Source organism: Poecilia formosa, unplaced genomic scaffold (genome assembly GCF_000485575.1).
Source record: "Poecilia formosa unplaced genomic scaffold, Poecilia_formosa-5.1.2 Scaffold15, whole genome shotgun sequence".
Classification (NCBI taxonomy): Eukaryota; Metazoa; Chordata; class Actinopteri; order Cyprinodontiformes; family Poeciliidae; genus Poecilia; species Poecilia formosa.
The window spans coordinates 646,288-662,964 of NW_006799954.1; the positions used below are offsets into that span (position 1 = coordinate 646,288).

The following is a 16,677-nucleotide window of genomic DNA, read 5'->3' on the forward strand; positions in this document are numbered from 1 at the left end:
TATTATTATTATTATTATTATTATCTTATCTTTTAACATTTCTATGCTACCTCGGTGGTATCTATGTCACCAAGATCGCACAGTGTGCATGAATTGTAAAATTAAAACATTTTTAAATATTATAGTCTGTGTATACTGGCATTTGCTCTGCTCTTCATAACATTACTGTTGATTGTTGTTGAATTTGTTGATAATTTACTCTAAATTGTGCCTATTTTTATGCTGTTTTTTTATATATCAATCTTTGTCATATTATAATGTATCTTTATTCTGTTAACATTGGTTTGCTCTTCTTCAAATTGATGCAGACTACATCATTTTGTTACAAAATAAATTTATCTTCATATGAATCTTAAAAACGAAAGAGGTAAGATAAAAACAGAGAAGTTTTTTCATTGTGATCTTTCCTTTTTTTAACTATATTTTTTGTGATTATAATTTTGTCATTTCCACTAATCATGCTAGTTCCAAAAGGATGAGGGCACCTGAATTACAGTTATTTTCAGTGCTCTTCCCACAAATATTTCTCTTATGCATCGAAACGACAAACTGATAACTGGGTACACATCATCTTCAGGGTTGTTTGAAAGAAACTATAATAATTCTAAAGCAATCTTTTGTATTCATTCTACATAGATAGTCACTCATGACCATGGGATAGTTCAGTGTTTTTCAACCCTGATCCTTCAAGGATGTGGGACGGCATTTTTTAGATGTTTCTCTGACTGGACACACCTGATTTCAGCTGATGGCTGATTAACAGACCTTGGCTGAACTGTAATCATCTGAATCAAGTGTGTTAAAGCAGAGAGACATCTAAAACCCGCAGGCCAGTGTGTCTTGAAGACAGGGTTGGAAATCATTGGCATACTTTATAGAAATGTCTTCAGTTTCATAAAAACAAAACTGCATTGAATTGTTTTAGTAACTATCATGTACGCTGTGGTGTAACAGTTACTGAAAGCTTGTTGTTATGTTTGAGGTATTCAGGAACAACTTATAGGTCAGAGGTTGAGGTACAATATTACCATTTTCAGAATATTCCCTCTTGGTGATCCACATAAAAACAAACAAGTTTTTTTTAAACATTTTTGAAGACATGAAAATATAAAAATATTTTGGAATCCCAAAACATCCAGTGGGCTAAAGTACAGCCTTGCCTTGCAACACAGTGTACAGATGGATGATTTCAAGCCTTTATTTTGTTAATAAGGTCTTTCTATAATAAATTAATAATGATTTATAGTAATTTAAGATTAGAATGTTACATCAGACCATTAACACTCTTTTAAAAGCAGAACATACTTTCTAATTTATTGAGTATTACTGTAATTGAGTGTGTACTTATAAATTGGACCTCGCATAGACAAAGAAAATCTGTGTGAATGAAACACAGACCCAAGTGCTGTTGGTTGGTATTCGATGAAGTTAATTGTTGTACGATTTCCACGTTGTAAAAACACTTCAAAGGCACATTTGAAAAAACCCAGAATAAATATCTCAGTCATGCCCACGGAGTAAATTTTTCACATGCATTCTGTACTACAGGCTATCAACAGAATTAAGACTTTATCAAGCCAGTGTTTATGTACAATGAGTAAAAATACAGAACAAAGAACAATGAAAAACAATTTTACATAAAAAAATCTTTAAAGTTTAGGACACAAAATTAGGTCTCTTGTGTCCTTTAACCTGCTTATATTTGTATAAAAAAATCATATTTTTATGTGTTTTCCTTTGTGTTTTACTGCTGAGTGCAGTACAGTAGCAATTAGTTGCTTAGTCATATGACTCTGACCTCCTAGAAGTGAATGAGTCATGTTAATGACCAGAATGTCAAAGGTGACAGCGTTTCATAAATGCTTGAATGGACCATTATTCTAAGAAAAAAACCATGTGCAATAATGACACAGCAACTTCTATGGAATGGTGTGTTGACAGCAACTTCATGGTTCGGTGTTGAGCATTTTTTCTTTTGTCTTCATTCACACCCATCCCAAATATGGATGCAGTTTAACTTGCAGTGTTGTGATTAATATGAGCTACTTATCCTCTGTTGTTTTTTTTTTGTTTTTTTTTTTAATGCAAACACCCACACAGGAAACAGGAGAATCTAAGAGCTTACCATATTTCACATTATACTCAATAACAATCTTATTGAGACTCCAAAGTTCTGGGTAAATGAATACTGCAAAAAAATTTACACCAAACATTTTTTTCCCCCAATAATCTCAAGCGCAGCATGAAACATTTAAAAACAACACAATGGACACGGTAGAGAAATTGAGGCCCTTGGCATAGATGCCGCACCTGTGCAGCCCGTATCACATTTCATCTAAAGTCAAAGATTATGTAAAGCAGCGACATGTTTCCGCTGGCTAGTTTGTAAAAGGTGTTCAATAATGGGAGTGCCTCTTGGTGATCAGTTTTGTGCAGCTCATTCATGACTAAGGGCAACTTTTACACACATTCAGATAAAGAGTATAATTGTACAGGCATGGCATGAACTGTTATTGTATTCTTCTGAAAGCTTTGAGTCAGTACAAACAGGAGTGGGTGTGCAAGTCATGCTCTGGTTACAAGGCTAATGCAATATTTAAGCAGGGGAAATGTGCTCTAATGACGTAGAACTAATACATCAATGACCACTAAATAAATGTTGTGCTGTGAATAAGTGTTTTTTTTTTCAACTTTTACCTCATGTTCTTACCTTTTTTCTTCCTGTGTTCTTAAATGATATGAGTTTCTAGTAGCTTGATTAGGATTATAAATGGCATGTTTCAAATTAAAGGTCAAATCCCTAGTCAATTTTAAATTCAAATTCAAACATGCTTTGTTAATCTCATAGGAAAATTAAATGTTGCAGCAATTAAGAAGACCAGCCTAACATGCTGGTCGTTTTTAAGTTTTTTTGTTTTGCTCCACAATAAGACCTTGGATACCTGGACACCCTCGAAATATAATAAAAATAGCTGAAAAAATAATTTTACAAACTGTTCCTTTGTGATAAAACACAGTTCGCAGAGAAGATAACAAGTTGTCACTTTAATTTAAAAACAAACATAAAACATAAAGACATGAGCAGTCAGGAAATTTATGACCTTCAGGACAAGCTCAGGCTCTGAACTTTGTTGCTGTCTTGGATTTTTCTTTGTATTTTTAAAAATAAATAATTCCCATCGGAACCCATTTATGAACCCAATCACCTACTTTCACCACAGAACCTGTTTGAATTGTACCAGCAGTTATTAAAACAGAAAATGCATACAGCTTAGGTGTACTGCATGCTGCAACTGAAATGCTAATTGAATAATTAATTAATTAATTGAATACGCTGAAGCACTGATCACAAGCACCTACTCCTGGTAGGTGTCATCACACTCATTCCTTCTGCAGCTTCTTATCCTATTCAAGTACAGTATGAGAAGATCACAGTAGCAAATTGCATTATAACCTGGATCAACATTGTTCTCATGTTTCTTTCAACGTATCATGTTTTTAGATGAAATTTGCCTTAGTTTAATTGTAGCGGCGGAAGTAAAAATATTCCAGTTGAATTGGCCCCTTTAAAAATTAGTTTAAATTTTTAAACTAATTTAAAAATGTAAATTTTTAAATTAAATTTTTAAAGGGGCCAATTTAAATTGGCCCCTTTAAAAATTAGTTATGCGATATTATGTTTTGTATCATTTTAAAATATTTTGCATCAAAAAAGCAAAGTGTAGCAGTAATGAAATAGTTTCTAAACATGTGGTAAACCTTGCATTTTTGCTAAACTTTAGTTAAATAAAGAAACATGATGTCCATTTGGTACCAAGAATGCAACAAAGTGGAGATCTGATCGACTGAACTATATCATTGTTGAGCTCTAAACCCTTATATACTGACTGGTGCAGATGAAACTGAACTGGCTCTGGATTCTCGTGTTTTCCTTGTAGGTATGGTGACGACACAGCATGAAATGCCAACTGTAGCTTCCGGCAACTCGTCATCTTCAGTCCACTCATTGAGATCAGGGTTGTAAACCTGGATGCACTTCTTGTACTTCTTCTCACCCTCGTTCCAGCCCCCCAGGAGATAGATCTTGTTGTTCAAAATGGAAATGCCAGCGGTGCTAACCCCTGTGTGAAGGGGTGCGCAGTAGCTCCACTGGCCACTGTGTGGGTTGTAAGATTCAACAACGAGGACATCAACTCTCTCTCCTCGCCCTCCAAGCTGGCTGCCGCCAAAAACATAGGCTCGATCTCCAATAGTAGCAGCACAGTGCCACCCTCTGGGAGTGCTCAGACTGCTTTTGTCCTGCCAGGTGTCGGTAGAGGGGTCATAGGCGCACACAGCCCTGGAGTAGGCATTGTTGATGTAGCCTCCTGATACTAGGATCTTACCATCAGTAACAGAGCTGGCATGACAGCAGCGTGGCACCTCCATGGCAGCTTTCATCTGCCACTGATTAGAGGAGGGTACATAGCACTCCATGGAGGCCTGGACACCATCAGCATTTCGACCGCCAATAGCAAACAGGAGGCCGTTGAAGGTGTTGAGGCTGAAGTGGGTGCGTCTTTGGATCATGTTGTTCAAGTGAATCCAGGTGTTAAAGCGGGGGTCATACCTAAACAATGACAAGCAATAAGTCACCACAGAAAAGTGACGGAAAATAAACTCAAACAGAGTAGCTGGTACCTGCAGAAGTTGCTAACAGCATGTTTTGCCTGGTTCCTTGCATCATTCTGGTCCTCACCACCTGCTATGTACAGGAAGCCATCCAATACTGCCACACACTGGTTAAAACTCTTTGCTGGCATTTCCGTCAACTTATTCCAAACTTTATCTTCATCTCTGTAGAGCACATCTTTGCTGAGAGATTTCTCCGTCAAAGCAGGACGCCCTCCAACTGTGAGAATCACCTTGAGGCCACCACGTACCTTTGTTCTACGTGACTGGAGGATGTTCTGCTGATACGGGAGGAGATGGTAATTCATGGCATCAACAAGTAACCGGTGGCATTCGGGGTCTTGCATCATCCTAGGAACACTCTGGACATGATTAACAAGGTCTTGAGCAGAGATTGTTCCAAAGCGGATGAGAGTTAGGAGATCTGCTGCGTACTTTAGCCTTTTCTCGTCAAAGTCCAACCATTTCATGGCAATCTGGAAGGCTGTGACTTCAGAGGGCAGCTGCAAGGAATCATCAGAGAGAAATTCACTGATCTGCTCATATGTTAGCTTCAGGAACTGCTCCATTTCAGAAAACTCAATGAAGTTCTCCCGCATGAACTTTTGAGCTGCTTCCTTTGTTTCTTTAAGGTCATAGGCATCGGCAATATTGGCCACATACATGCAGTTCTCTACACTGAGTTCCTGCATGAGGAAATCACTACACATTTTTACCAGGGTGTTGATCTGAAGCAACCTGGCTGCAGCAATCGTGCTGCCGATACTGTAAAGGGATAAGGTAAGCTTTCCTGAGTAGGCATATGTAATTGCAGTCGCCAGACCAACTGGTGAGAGATCGTTCAGGTCAATCTTCTGAAGGCTCGAATCCTTCTTCAAGATATTTCTAATGTACTCACTGCAAGAGACCATGACAACCTTGTGGACATCAAATGTTGTTGATTTGGTGGTGACAGTGAGGTCACAGAGGAAGCTTTCTTGTCGCATGTTGTTCAAACCCTCCAGAAGATTTGGTGCGTACACAGAATCTGTAACTTCAGTTGAGATGCAGCTGAAGCCATTTCCTCCCTCAATCAGAGTGTTTAGTCCATTAATCTTGTTAATGGGACTGTTTTCCACCATAATGTCATTTATGTCTCCTTTACTCTTCTTGGTCATCTTATTCTTTTTGGGTGCCATGGTTGTAGCAGTGGAACACAGCCCGTATCCTTCTGAAAATGTGGACACATGTCAGAGTTTAGCAGAAAATCATTTCAGAGATTAAGAAAAATGCAGAAATCATTCTGTGATGCAGCAAATGAGGTGTAACAAACTCCAATCAACATTGCAATTGCAGGCATAAAGTACACATTTCTGACCAGCTAAACCTCATAGAAGAACCATTACTCTGTGGCAGAACCCTCAGGGTCAAAACATTCACTCTTAAAGACACCAAAGTCATGAGTGAAGGTTCACCTGGCCCTGAAACCTCTTGTGATGTTTTAAAACAGTCAAAAGAAACCTCAAAAGATATTGACCCAATCTCAGTGGCAATACAAACAATTATTTCTATACTTTAAATTGTAGGAGCTATTTCAGGTGGCAAGGAACCAACATAACCAATATTAGGTTGGTAGTGGTTGTTAATTTTTTGTCCTGTTTACTTTACACTAATCTGTCCTTTCAAAGCTCTACATTTCTTACTTATTTTTCTAAAAATTGAAATGAATTTTGATAAAACCATTCCTTGACACCTTAACATGAGTGCAACCAGTTTATTCTGCAAAGCAGGAGTATTTCAACATGCCCCCCATGCATCTGTCGCAGTTTATCAGTAGCAAGTCCAGGAATAGCATTGCTGGGTGCCTCTCTCATGACCCTCCTTTTATAGTCTTTAGGACTTGAGCAGCAGGCCTCCCTCGTGTCCTCTGGCAATTCAAACTGAAACTAAAAAAACTCTGTTGTATCCTTTTACTCATCATAAACATTTTAGATTATCCTAAATAAGTCTGCACCCTCCAAATGGGAATAAAATCTCTTCACAGCATCGCATACTCAGTTGACTTAATACTTGCAGTATTTCTGTACAGAGCCCTATAATATATATTCAGCAATAAAATACTCCCTTTTCTCAGCTGCATTTTCAATGTCATCATCACGATAAAGGCTTATGAAGCTGAACTTACCTGAGAATGGAATTGAGGCCAAAGAAGAAGGAACCTGTGCCTCCAGTTACTGGAGCAGGAGAGAGAGAGAGACCAGCTTTCACCTCCACAGAAAGACATGGGGTAAACTCCTCCTCCATAGAACTGAGTGCCAATCAACAACTGTATGGCAGTAAGCAGGGACCAGAGATTCTCCTCAACAAATAGTTCCCCACGGTAGTCTCCATTTATTATGACAAAACACTGTGAAACCAGTCAGTTAGGAAAGTTAAATCACTGGGTGACAACAATCACCACCATTCTGTAATCTGTGAAAGCACCTATTCCATCACTCCCTTCCTCTGCCTTGGGGCAGATGCTGTGAATTTCTTTAGGAACAAAGGATATAAAACATTATTCTCTCTACAATAACTACCTTGAACAAAAAAATAGCCCTCAATGTGACTTTGAAAACAATTTTGATTTGGCGAACTTGTCCTTCATAGAATTCTGTCTTCAGATAGGAAGAACAATTTTCACCCAACATCAGTGTCTTGCCTCACATTTGACAGGATATTCTAAATCTACAAGAAGTAACAGATTCCTAGAAGCCTAAATCTTGTGGAAAGACTTTTCTAAAGAATTGAAGCTTTCGTGGTCGCAAAGTGTTGACCGACTTCATACTCAATACTTAATCTTGTGAATTAAGAATTTATTGTTTTTAAATTTAGAGTTATAATTAACCTTTAAGTTAATTTAATGTATAGATAAGAGATCATCGTTGTTTTAGTCCCTGTTGTTGTTCACGTGACCCCTTTAGTATTTTATCTAGAATTTAATAAAAATTAAAAAAAAAACAAACAAAAAAAAAACAGAAGAAAATACAAGAACTTCTTCTCACAACTCCATTAAACAACACAAATGTTGTTTGATCTAATTTATTATCTCGAGTAGGGGTTGCGTTTTCTCGGTCCCGCCCATTATATTACTGTCATCAATGGGCGCGCGCTGCCCGGTGTGCGCGAGAGGCTGCACGTGAACCGTCGTGATGGCCAGAAGCTCAGATGTGGTGAAGAGAATCATGCGGTTCAAACTTCAGCTGTCAGACAAAGCAGAACCTACAACGGTAGATTTGATTTCTTTATTTATTTAAGTCCGCACATAAAACCGACAAAGCAGGGGAAAAAAAAAGAAGTTTAAATTTAGATTTTTCTTTTATAGCAGCCGATACAACCCTCTATTTAAGACCTCCAATTATCCTAATATACTAGAAAAGTTCCCAACCACTCGATTTAATCTCATGTTTGCCGTAATTAACATTAAATTTAAAAATTTAATGTTAATGAAATTAACATTAAATTTAATGTTAATTAAACATTATACGTTTACGTTACATTAAACATTACGTTATACGTTTTAAGCTGTAAAACGTATAACGTAAGCTATACGTTTTACAGCTTAAAACGTATAGCTGTAAGAGTCCGTCCTGTTTATATGGGAAAGCCTCAGGCTAAAACTGGCATCTCATCCATCTGCTCAACTTATTGCTGTTGTCCGTCAACAGAGAAGGTGGGGGCGCTGTGCAGGCAGTTGTAACGCTGCATTTAAATATTGGACGAATTTTCACTGAAAGCACTTTAAATGCAGACATGAAATGGAAATCGCATTAGTTTTTAAAGACATGAAGCCAGAAACCATTTATAGATTAGGGAGTGAGATTAGTGGGTGTGAGTATCCATACATAGATCTGCTCTAAATGCACAGTCAGCAGCTGTGTTGACCCCAACCCAGCACTGCCTTATTTGGTGCTTCAACTGTTAGTTTCAGTGCAGCCATCTACCTATTGGCCGTCTTATTCATAAAATACATTTTATAGCCAACAATAATAGTATATTTCTCACCAGAAATGTGAAGGAAAAAAAGGTTGTAGTTTGATTTCTGTTTTCAAAATGAGAGGTATACAAATTAAACTGGCACCTTTTCTTCTTGTGCTCAATAAAGTAGAAAAATTTTAATACAACATAAGATGAACGCACTTCAAAAATTCTGGTGAGTTTAGAAAAAATACAAGTCATTCTACTGAATGGGTTCCATGATTCCTTACAAACATAAATTATATTTATAAATATGCATGAAGATTATGTGTAATATATATATATATATATATATATATCAACAAAAATGTCCCACAGGTGATCTATTTGCAAACATTTATGATATTAAAGAAAAACAATAACTTTTTAATTTTAGTTTGATGTAATTTTATTTTTTTAAAGTAATAAAAATCAAATAAATTGCCCCTTTTCTTATATGTTGAGATCCTTTCACACCTCAGGTGTCAGCAAAGTATTTGCTTCACCCCTCAATGTCACTGCTCATAAATGGTTGAATTGCTCACAAATACAAATGTGCAAATAACTACATGAAAAAGAAAATGGGATTGTGTTTCATTCTGCACTTTCATTTTAAAACGACTTTCCTTACTGATTTTTCTTATAGAACAGCAACTTTCAAAAACATGAACTCACCCAATATGTCTCCTATTCTTCTTTCAGGTTCTAAAGATTTTGCAGAAACTAAAGGATCTGGATATCACACTAGATATTCTTTCTGTAAGTTTGTATGCTATAGAACAAGTACAGATATTTTAAAAATTTTACCGTATGCTCTAATGAGTTTTGAAATTCACAATAGGAAACTGGAATTGGCAAAACGGTTAACTCCCTGCGGAGACACAAACAAGCGGGGGAATTTGCCAAGTTGCTAGTTAAAGGCTGGAAAAAACTGATTCCAAAGGAATCCACAAGGTAATTTATTTAATTTTTGATTGTAAAATTTGCTTGAATATTCCTGAATTGATTTTTGCACTTTATGCAGCCATGGTGATGATGTAGCATGGTTGGATAGTGTTTCTGTTAAAAACAAAGAGGATGACCAAAGCTGTTCTGATTATGGGAGTCCACAGAATGACGATAACAATAACTGCCCTACATCTAATCATGAGGATCAATATACTTCAGATGAACAGGCCCACAAAATGCTGAGTAAGAAAGAAGAGTTGGAAGAGCAGAAAAGAAAACTCAGTGTGGACAAGAACGATAAAAAGCGTCGAGAAGAAAGCAAGACACAACTTTGGAAGGACATTTCAAAAAGCAGAGCTGAAATACAAGAGGACAAGATGGACAACAATGTTGCCTCCAAGATGAGGAAACAAAACAGTGATAACATGCATGGAAACAAATCCTTTGAGGGTTCTTATAAAAAATCCAAATCTGAGTCTAGGGAAAAGTTGAAAGGAACCTCTGAGAGAGAACGAGAATCAAACACAAAATCAAAGCCATCAAAAGAATCAATGAAAAACAGAGAGACCTTTTCATCCAGTGACAAGCACTCAAAAACATTAAAATGGGCCAAAGAGGACAGACATCTGGAGATGTCGAGGAGCTCAGAGACTCGAAACAGAAAAAGGAAAAAAACAGACTATGAAAAGCATGACAATCTAAAACCCCATCCAGATCCTGAAAGTGAGAAATATTCAAAACACAAAAAGGCCAAAATGGGGCACCAAGATGCAGAGAGTAATGGTGATGAGGAGGAACCCTCCATGTCTTTTGAATCTTACTTGAACTATGATGTGAATGTGGAGAAGAAAAAAGAACATTCAGGAGTGAAGAAAGCTCCGAAAATGGTCAAGACTGCGTCAAAAGAGCCAAAATCAAAGCATCCAGGGACCAAGCCTCTGAAATCATCTGCTTCTTTTCCAGAACAGGTATACCTGATATTTAAAACTTTATGTGTAAACTGGATGCCATAGTTGTTGTTGTTGTTGTTGTTTTTTTTGTAACAATTCTTAAAAATATGCCAGAAGACACAGGAATCTTTAATGCATTTGATGGATGTCCCATTACCCGCCGCTCTCCCAGAACTGGAAAAGCCTTCACACAATGACTACTACTTCGAAAAGAAAGGTAATACTTGTTAGAAATTACATCTGTAATCTCTCTTTTAATTTTTCTTGATATATTTTCTTTATTGAAGTTGATAAGGAGCCGGATTCTTGTGATGTTTCGGAGGAGTCTGTAGTCTTCACTGGTCAGCGACTGAATAAGAAGATGCAAGTGTACTCTGGTGCAAAAACCCTTTTCCTCCCGACTATGATGAGCTTGTTTCAACAGTGTATACGCACACTCCAGAACAACCTCAACTGTGAGTAGTGTCTGAAAGCTTTTGCAAGGTATTTGGATTTTACATTTAGAAGCATGCATCTCTTTTCAGTGCTCTACGAGACCGGTGGAGTCCCATTTGAACTTCTTGAGCCAGTACTGGAGAGGTGTACACCAGAGCAGCTGCTGCGAATAGAGGAATACAACCCAGTAAGAACGTTATTCAGTACTTTTTTGATTAATACCAGCACAATATTTAGAATGAAAGTGATGGTCAGCTGATGACTTCCAGCAAGCTTGTGGATGTGTTATAGTGACAGAGCTCTCATATTTAAAACTTTGTCTTTGTGCTTACATTGAGCTATATAAATTTACCCCAAAATTTTCTTTACCTCTCTCATTGTGTAACTCTTAAGCTACATAACTAAACCTATAGTACGTTTTATTATTTTGAGCCAAAATAAGACAACAGGAATATATTTGGACCAGTTGATGTCCTGTTTGGTGTTTAAGAGCCCTGTCTGCCGTCCTTCCAACTTCTAGTCCTGCGCTGGGGTAGATCACTTCCCCAACTAAGAAAAAAAACGTTAAAGTTCTGTCAGACAATGGAACGTATGGTGGCTACATGTGGGCAAATTCTGTGCTTCCTTGACACAAACAGGTTCGTAGAAATAATCACACCCATTTTTTTTCCCACAATTAGTAAAAATAGTGTCCTTGGTGTTTTATGGTGATTGAGTAACTGTCTTGGACAGGACAGGACAGGACAGGACAGGACCGACCTACTAGGTGTGCACAAGACCTATTTACTCAAACAGGACAAAACAGCGATAAAACTACTACTGTTGAAATTGCTGCAGCTCTTCAGAGTATGACATTGATGGAAAGGTTTTGTTGCCTATCATTTATATCTGTGTGTAAGAGCCTTACATTTGTTGATCTTAACACTCCAGACTGCTAAGATTTAAAAGAATGCCCTCTTGTAAATATAATTTAAAAACTAGAAATTTGTTTCCTATGATATGAAATTATTCTCACTCAAAATACTCTTAATCCTTTTAAAATGTAAATATTCCAATATTTTAGCTAGTTTAAGTAGATATCACAAATCTTTAAGCTTGATGTAAAATTTCAGAGTGGTTCAACTCATGAGCTACCTCTTGCAATTATATATATATATATATACACAACTGCAATGTTTAACTTAACTTAGAAAAGTATTTTTCACTAATAGTTTTAAGAGCACATCAGATATCAACTGATTGAAGGCTCTGAATCAAACCCCTTCAGGATAATGTAATGGCGTTAGACAGCCACTAAGTGTCGTACTTGAGCAGCAGGGGAAAGTAAATCTGAAGTAGCTCACAGATCAAACTAGCCAAATTCAAACAGATCAGTCTGAAGTCTGGTCTGATTATTGTTACTGTAGAAATATTAAGAATACATAATTTAGGTGCAGTATGACTCAGAACTTGGATTACCTCAATAAGCTTACTTGCATAAACCAAAAGCTTTGTTGCAGATTAATTTTCCATTAATCAATTATTACAGATTATTTTACTGGCTCCCATGAGCACAACATTCAGGGATGTGTTGAATTTAATCAAAGCTTAGTTCTACACTTTCCTTTGCACACTTGTTTTGTACGTGCCATTTTACTGCCCACATGTGATACTCTTATGACTTTATAGTCTGTCTGTAGATAAGCAATATCTACATACCATTTGTCATGTTTGTCAAGATGCTTAGCTTACTGGAGCATTGCTTTTTCTGAGATAATCATTCCATCTACCATCACAAAACCTCCCGCATTCATTCTTGAACTGCTTTCTTATGTGAAAAACAATTTAACGTTGCATGCCAGCTTGCAAATCACTTTCCCATACATCACATGTTTGCAAGCAATTCTCACTTTGGTTGTTTAATTTATCTTAAAATTTCTTTGTTCAAGTTATATACTCACTGTATGCACTGTTTTGGAATGCTTGAATGACTATGAGTTGACTTTTTCTTCTTCTTCCAACAGATATACATCGGAGTGACGGACCATTTATGGGGAAAACACTGCCAGAGGGATTTCAAAGACTGCAAACTTCAGGAATATGAGTCATGGAAAGAGATGTATATCAGACTGTCTGAGGAGAGGGAGAGGAAGCTCAAAAGACTGACAAAAACGATTGTCTCGGCACAATCTCAGAAGCCGAAGGGTGGGTTCTCTGCTCTGAAAACAGCTCTTCGCTTTCTTAAAGGACGAGTTTAATTTCATGATTGCACAATTTTGTAATGAGATGTTCACTTGGCGCAGGACTCTGGATTTATCTTTCAGACAGATTATTTTCCTCATTTTTGAGAAAATCTAAATCTACACAATCTCTGGGAATCTAGCAAGATCCTGAGCATGGCTAAAGTAGTTAAAAGCTCTTCGGGTTGTCTTTGATGTTTGGCAAAAACTGAATCAGAAAAAAAAGTGGGATTATGATCAATCTGACTGTTCATGTTGGCAAGATGAACTTGCGCCCTCATCTGGTCTTGTGATATTCCTAGTTTTAAAACCTTAATATTTCTCTCACTTTAGATGTAAGCAGGCTTCGATGAGTCAGTTTTCTTGAAACCATTTCTTAAAACACATCTGCCTTACTTGAATGGCTTGACATGTTCGCTCACATTTTAAAGGATTCCTAAGAGTGAGTAATGGGCCTCTGTTTTGAGACATTTTACAGCCAAGGAAACTGGGAAGACATGGATTACGATCGACAGTCGGAAGTGAACTATATATTAAAAAGTTACTGTACTACATTTATTTAATGGGAAGTTTAGACATTAATTATAGCACCAGAGATGGTTAAAAACAGTCATGTCTTAAGAGGGAATATTTGACCAATTGACTTAATTAACTTTGTTTAATATCTAGGTGAAATTATACTACTACAATTAAACAATTAAAAAAAAGTTTTTACTCAACATCTACATGGCAAAATACAAATACCATTTTTTATTTAACTAAGCAACCAGACCATTTTAATAGTGGCATTTGTTTGAGAAAGACAATCACAAGACTATAAGTAAAAACTCACACTAAATAATTGGTCGTATCAAGTAAAAACTATTTTAAATAGTTAAATATCACATAACATAATTAAAGTGCTATTTTAGATGTTCTTTTTAATGGCCTTCCAGTCACCATGCCCTGTTTTTTGCCCCTTTCAGGACGGCAGGTGAAGATGGCATTTATCCACACCGTTGCTAAGCCGCCAAGAGATGTGCGAATTCAGCAGGAAATTCATGGAACTGCTATGCACCAGCCTCATCAGCTCAAGTGCAGGTGGATGCCACCCACATACTAAATTTAAGGCTGTTTCTCAGTTGCTTGTCATGTCTTTGTATCTAATAGACTTTATCCATGACTTTCTGATGCAGCATTGTGCATGCTCTTATCTTTGACAAAACATGTACGCCTGGCTCTTCCACATAAAAGCACAAAGTGATCACTAGAAAACAGCAGCTTGTAAGGGTCAGACTCGTGTGATAACGGTGAATGAAATGCTTTTTGAGTGATGCTAAACAAACAAGAACTTGGGAGTGTGTGCCAGACAAATGGGTTTCTTCTGCTCAGAGGCAGTTTTAAGGCTTTTGTTGTTTAGCACTGCTTTAATCAGCACTCTTATTTTCTTTTTAAATATGTATATGAATCACTAAACCTATATATTTTTGCATGTTTACAGTAATAAACATCAGGAGAACCCAATGAGGTCCAGTTGCAATGAGCCCTACAGGTCTAGCAGCACCAGCGGCTCTGGCGGAAGCAACAACCAAGATCCTCGGAAAAAAATAAGTGAGCTGAGTGTTTGTGACTTGATAGCAATTTCTCAGATAAATGTTGCTACTTTTTTTCTGCAGTCAAATGAGAAAATGTAGTAGATAAGCATAATACTAAATAATGTCAAATTCCTGCTCTGTAATCCATTTTTGTCGTTTTCACAGAAGTTGCTCCAATGATGGCAAAATCCTTAAAGGCGTTTAAGAAACAGTTGGGACGGAGATGAACTCTAAGATGTTTCTATTTACAGGTTGCATATGAAGAATTATGTGCATTATCATTAACTTCAAATTATATTGTGTCTTTACTGTGATATACTGAAATTAAAGCTATTGGCATCCTTTTCTGTTTGATCTCAATGAAATAAAACTGAGAATGAACTCTGCAAATTGAACCAGTTTCATATCGTCTTTAATGGGGGTGCCACATGGCTCAGCGGTATAACAGATGTACCATATAGAGGCTGCAGTTCTCAATGCAGTTGTCCCTGGTTTAATTCCTGACCATGGACCATTTGCTGCACTTTCTTCTCTTCTGTCTTCCCTACTTCCTTTCTGTTTACTGTTAAATAAAGGCCACCAATACTACAAAAACCTTTTAAGTCTTGAATGCTTCGATCTAAAACGGCCAACTGGGATGTGGCTCCCCCTAGAGGATTTATTTCTCTCAAACTTTTTAAGCTGGAAAACTGTTTTTTTTTTTTTATAAAATCAGACGTTTTAGTGAATGATCAGTTGTAAATATGTCACACTTCTACCCAGTAGCAACTTGAACAATAGCAAAAATGTCCTTATGACTTGTCATCTGTAGGAGGTCTGTTGTTGTGTGGGCCACAAAATGCTTCATCTTTTTTCTGCATGAACACACATTTGAACAATTGGGAGCATTTGCATATTTTCAATTGAACACATTTTAGTTATTTGTGATGAAACAAACCCATTGCACCTCACATAAACATGATCTGTGATGATTTGCACTAAATTATGTAATAGAGATTACTCTAGAGTTTAATACGGTTTGATGGAACTGAGGTCAACTTTTGACCTGGAAAGAAGGAAGAAATTACGGATAAAAAACAGGGTGGATTTTCATCAGCATATATCCAGATCTGTTAGTCTGTAGGAACGCTTTTAGCATGATTTATTCGTGGAGTTACTTTGTCAGAGGATGGTTTTTGAGGAAACTCAAAATGGCTTCCTCAAAAACTTTTGAGGAAACTAATGCACATCTAATCACCTTTTTCCAAAGTGGTAAAAGCAAGCAGGTACCAGAAAAATGTGATTTTGACACACATTTTTTTAATGTACAGTCCATGTGCATGATCACTTGCAGACATTTCTTTTAAAAGTTTATTTTTATCTAAATGCTGAGCTATGAATCAATTAATAAAAGGAACCTCAGCTCAAAGAATGAACAAGATAGTTGAAAATATGAAATTGCCTTATTTCCAACTATTTAAACAAATGGCTTAAGTGAGGTCTTCTGTTGAAACAAAACTTGGTCAAACTTTAAATTTAATTTTGATACAAGTTACTAGAAATTTGTTGCAACATGTCTCCCCTTTTCAAAAATGCTATTTTAAGCTGGTCAAACTCTTGCCCTTTTCAATTTTTAGACACACTACCAACTGGGAACAAGTTGTGCTTTTTGCAGGACTCTAGCTGCTCACAACTAAAGACGACAAATGAAATGAAGCATTGAAATGAAGCAATGAAAGGCATTTTAAACATGAATATGATAAGATCTATGGAGGACAACCACAATAAGAGTTATGGAAGACATTTTGAACAAAATTAAATAAAATATTTTTGAAATTAAATATCCATATAAGCAATCAAATTACAGGACAAAAATTCAAAGATAGGGTTAAATTATGAAAATACCACACATGAGTGGTATGAAAA

At 36.7% G+C, this 16,677-nt stretch overlaps 2 protein-coding genes across 5 annotated transcripts; one reads left to right on the forward strand and one right to left on the reverse strand.

The window, feature by feature from the left end:
* Nucleotides 1–3,663: 3,663 nt before the first annotated feature.
* On the reverse strand, nucleotides 3,664–6,941 carry klhl31 (kelch-like family member 31). Its single transcript, XM_007546142.2, has 3 exons — nucleotides 6,836–6,941; nucleotides 4,681–5,881; nucleotides 3,664–4,609 (listed from the first exon to the last, which is right to left on the reverse strand). Exons 2-3 carry the CDS (start codon nucleotides 5,847–5,849, stop codon nucleotides 3,877–3,879), a joined length of 1,902 nt encoding a protein of 633 aa, XP_007546204.1. The 5' UTR covers nucleotides 5,850–5,881; nucleotides 6,836–6,941; the 3' UTR covers nucleotides 3,664–3,876.
* An 845-nt stretch (nucleotides 6,942–7,786) lies between these two features.
* On the forward strand, nucleotides 7,787–15,167 carry eloal (elongin A, like). 4 transcript variants are annotated; one of them, XM_007546144.2, is made up of 11 exons: nucleotides 7,787–7,919; nucleotides 9,349–9,405; nucleotides 9,488–9,600; nucleotides 9,671–10,562; nucleotides 10,659–10,761; nucleotides 10,832–10,999; nucleotides 11,069–11,166; nucleotides 12,983–13,163; nucleotides 14,164–14,278; nucleotides 14,679–14,788; nucleotides 14,938–15,167. In XM_007546144.2, the coding sequence occupies exons 1-11, from the start codon at nucleotides 7,842–7,844 to the stop codon at nucleotides 14,997–14,999; spliced, it is 1,977 nt and encodes a 658-aa protein (XP_007546206.1). In that variant the 5' UTR covers nucleotides 7,787–7,841; the 3' UTR covers nucleotides 15,000–15,167. The 4 variants fall into 4 exon arrangements, with proteins under 4 accessions (XP_007546206.1, XP_007546207.1, XP_007546208.1 ...); XM_007546145.2 differs by having other exon boundaries at nucleotides 10,662–10,761; XM_007546146.2 differs by having other exon boundaries at nucleotides 9,749–10,562.
* Nucleotides 15,168–16,677: the final 1,510 nt, after the last annotated feature.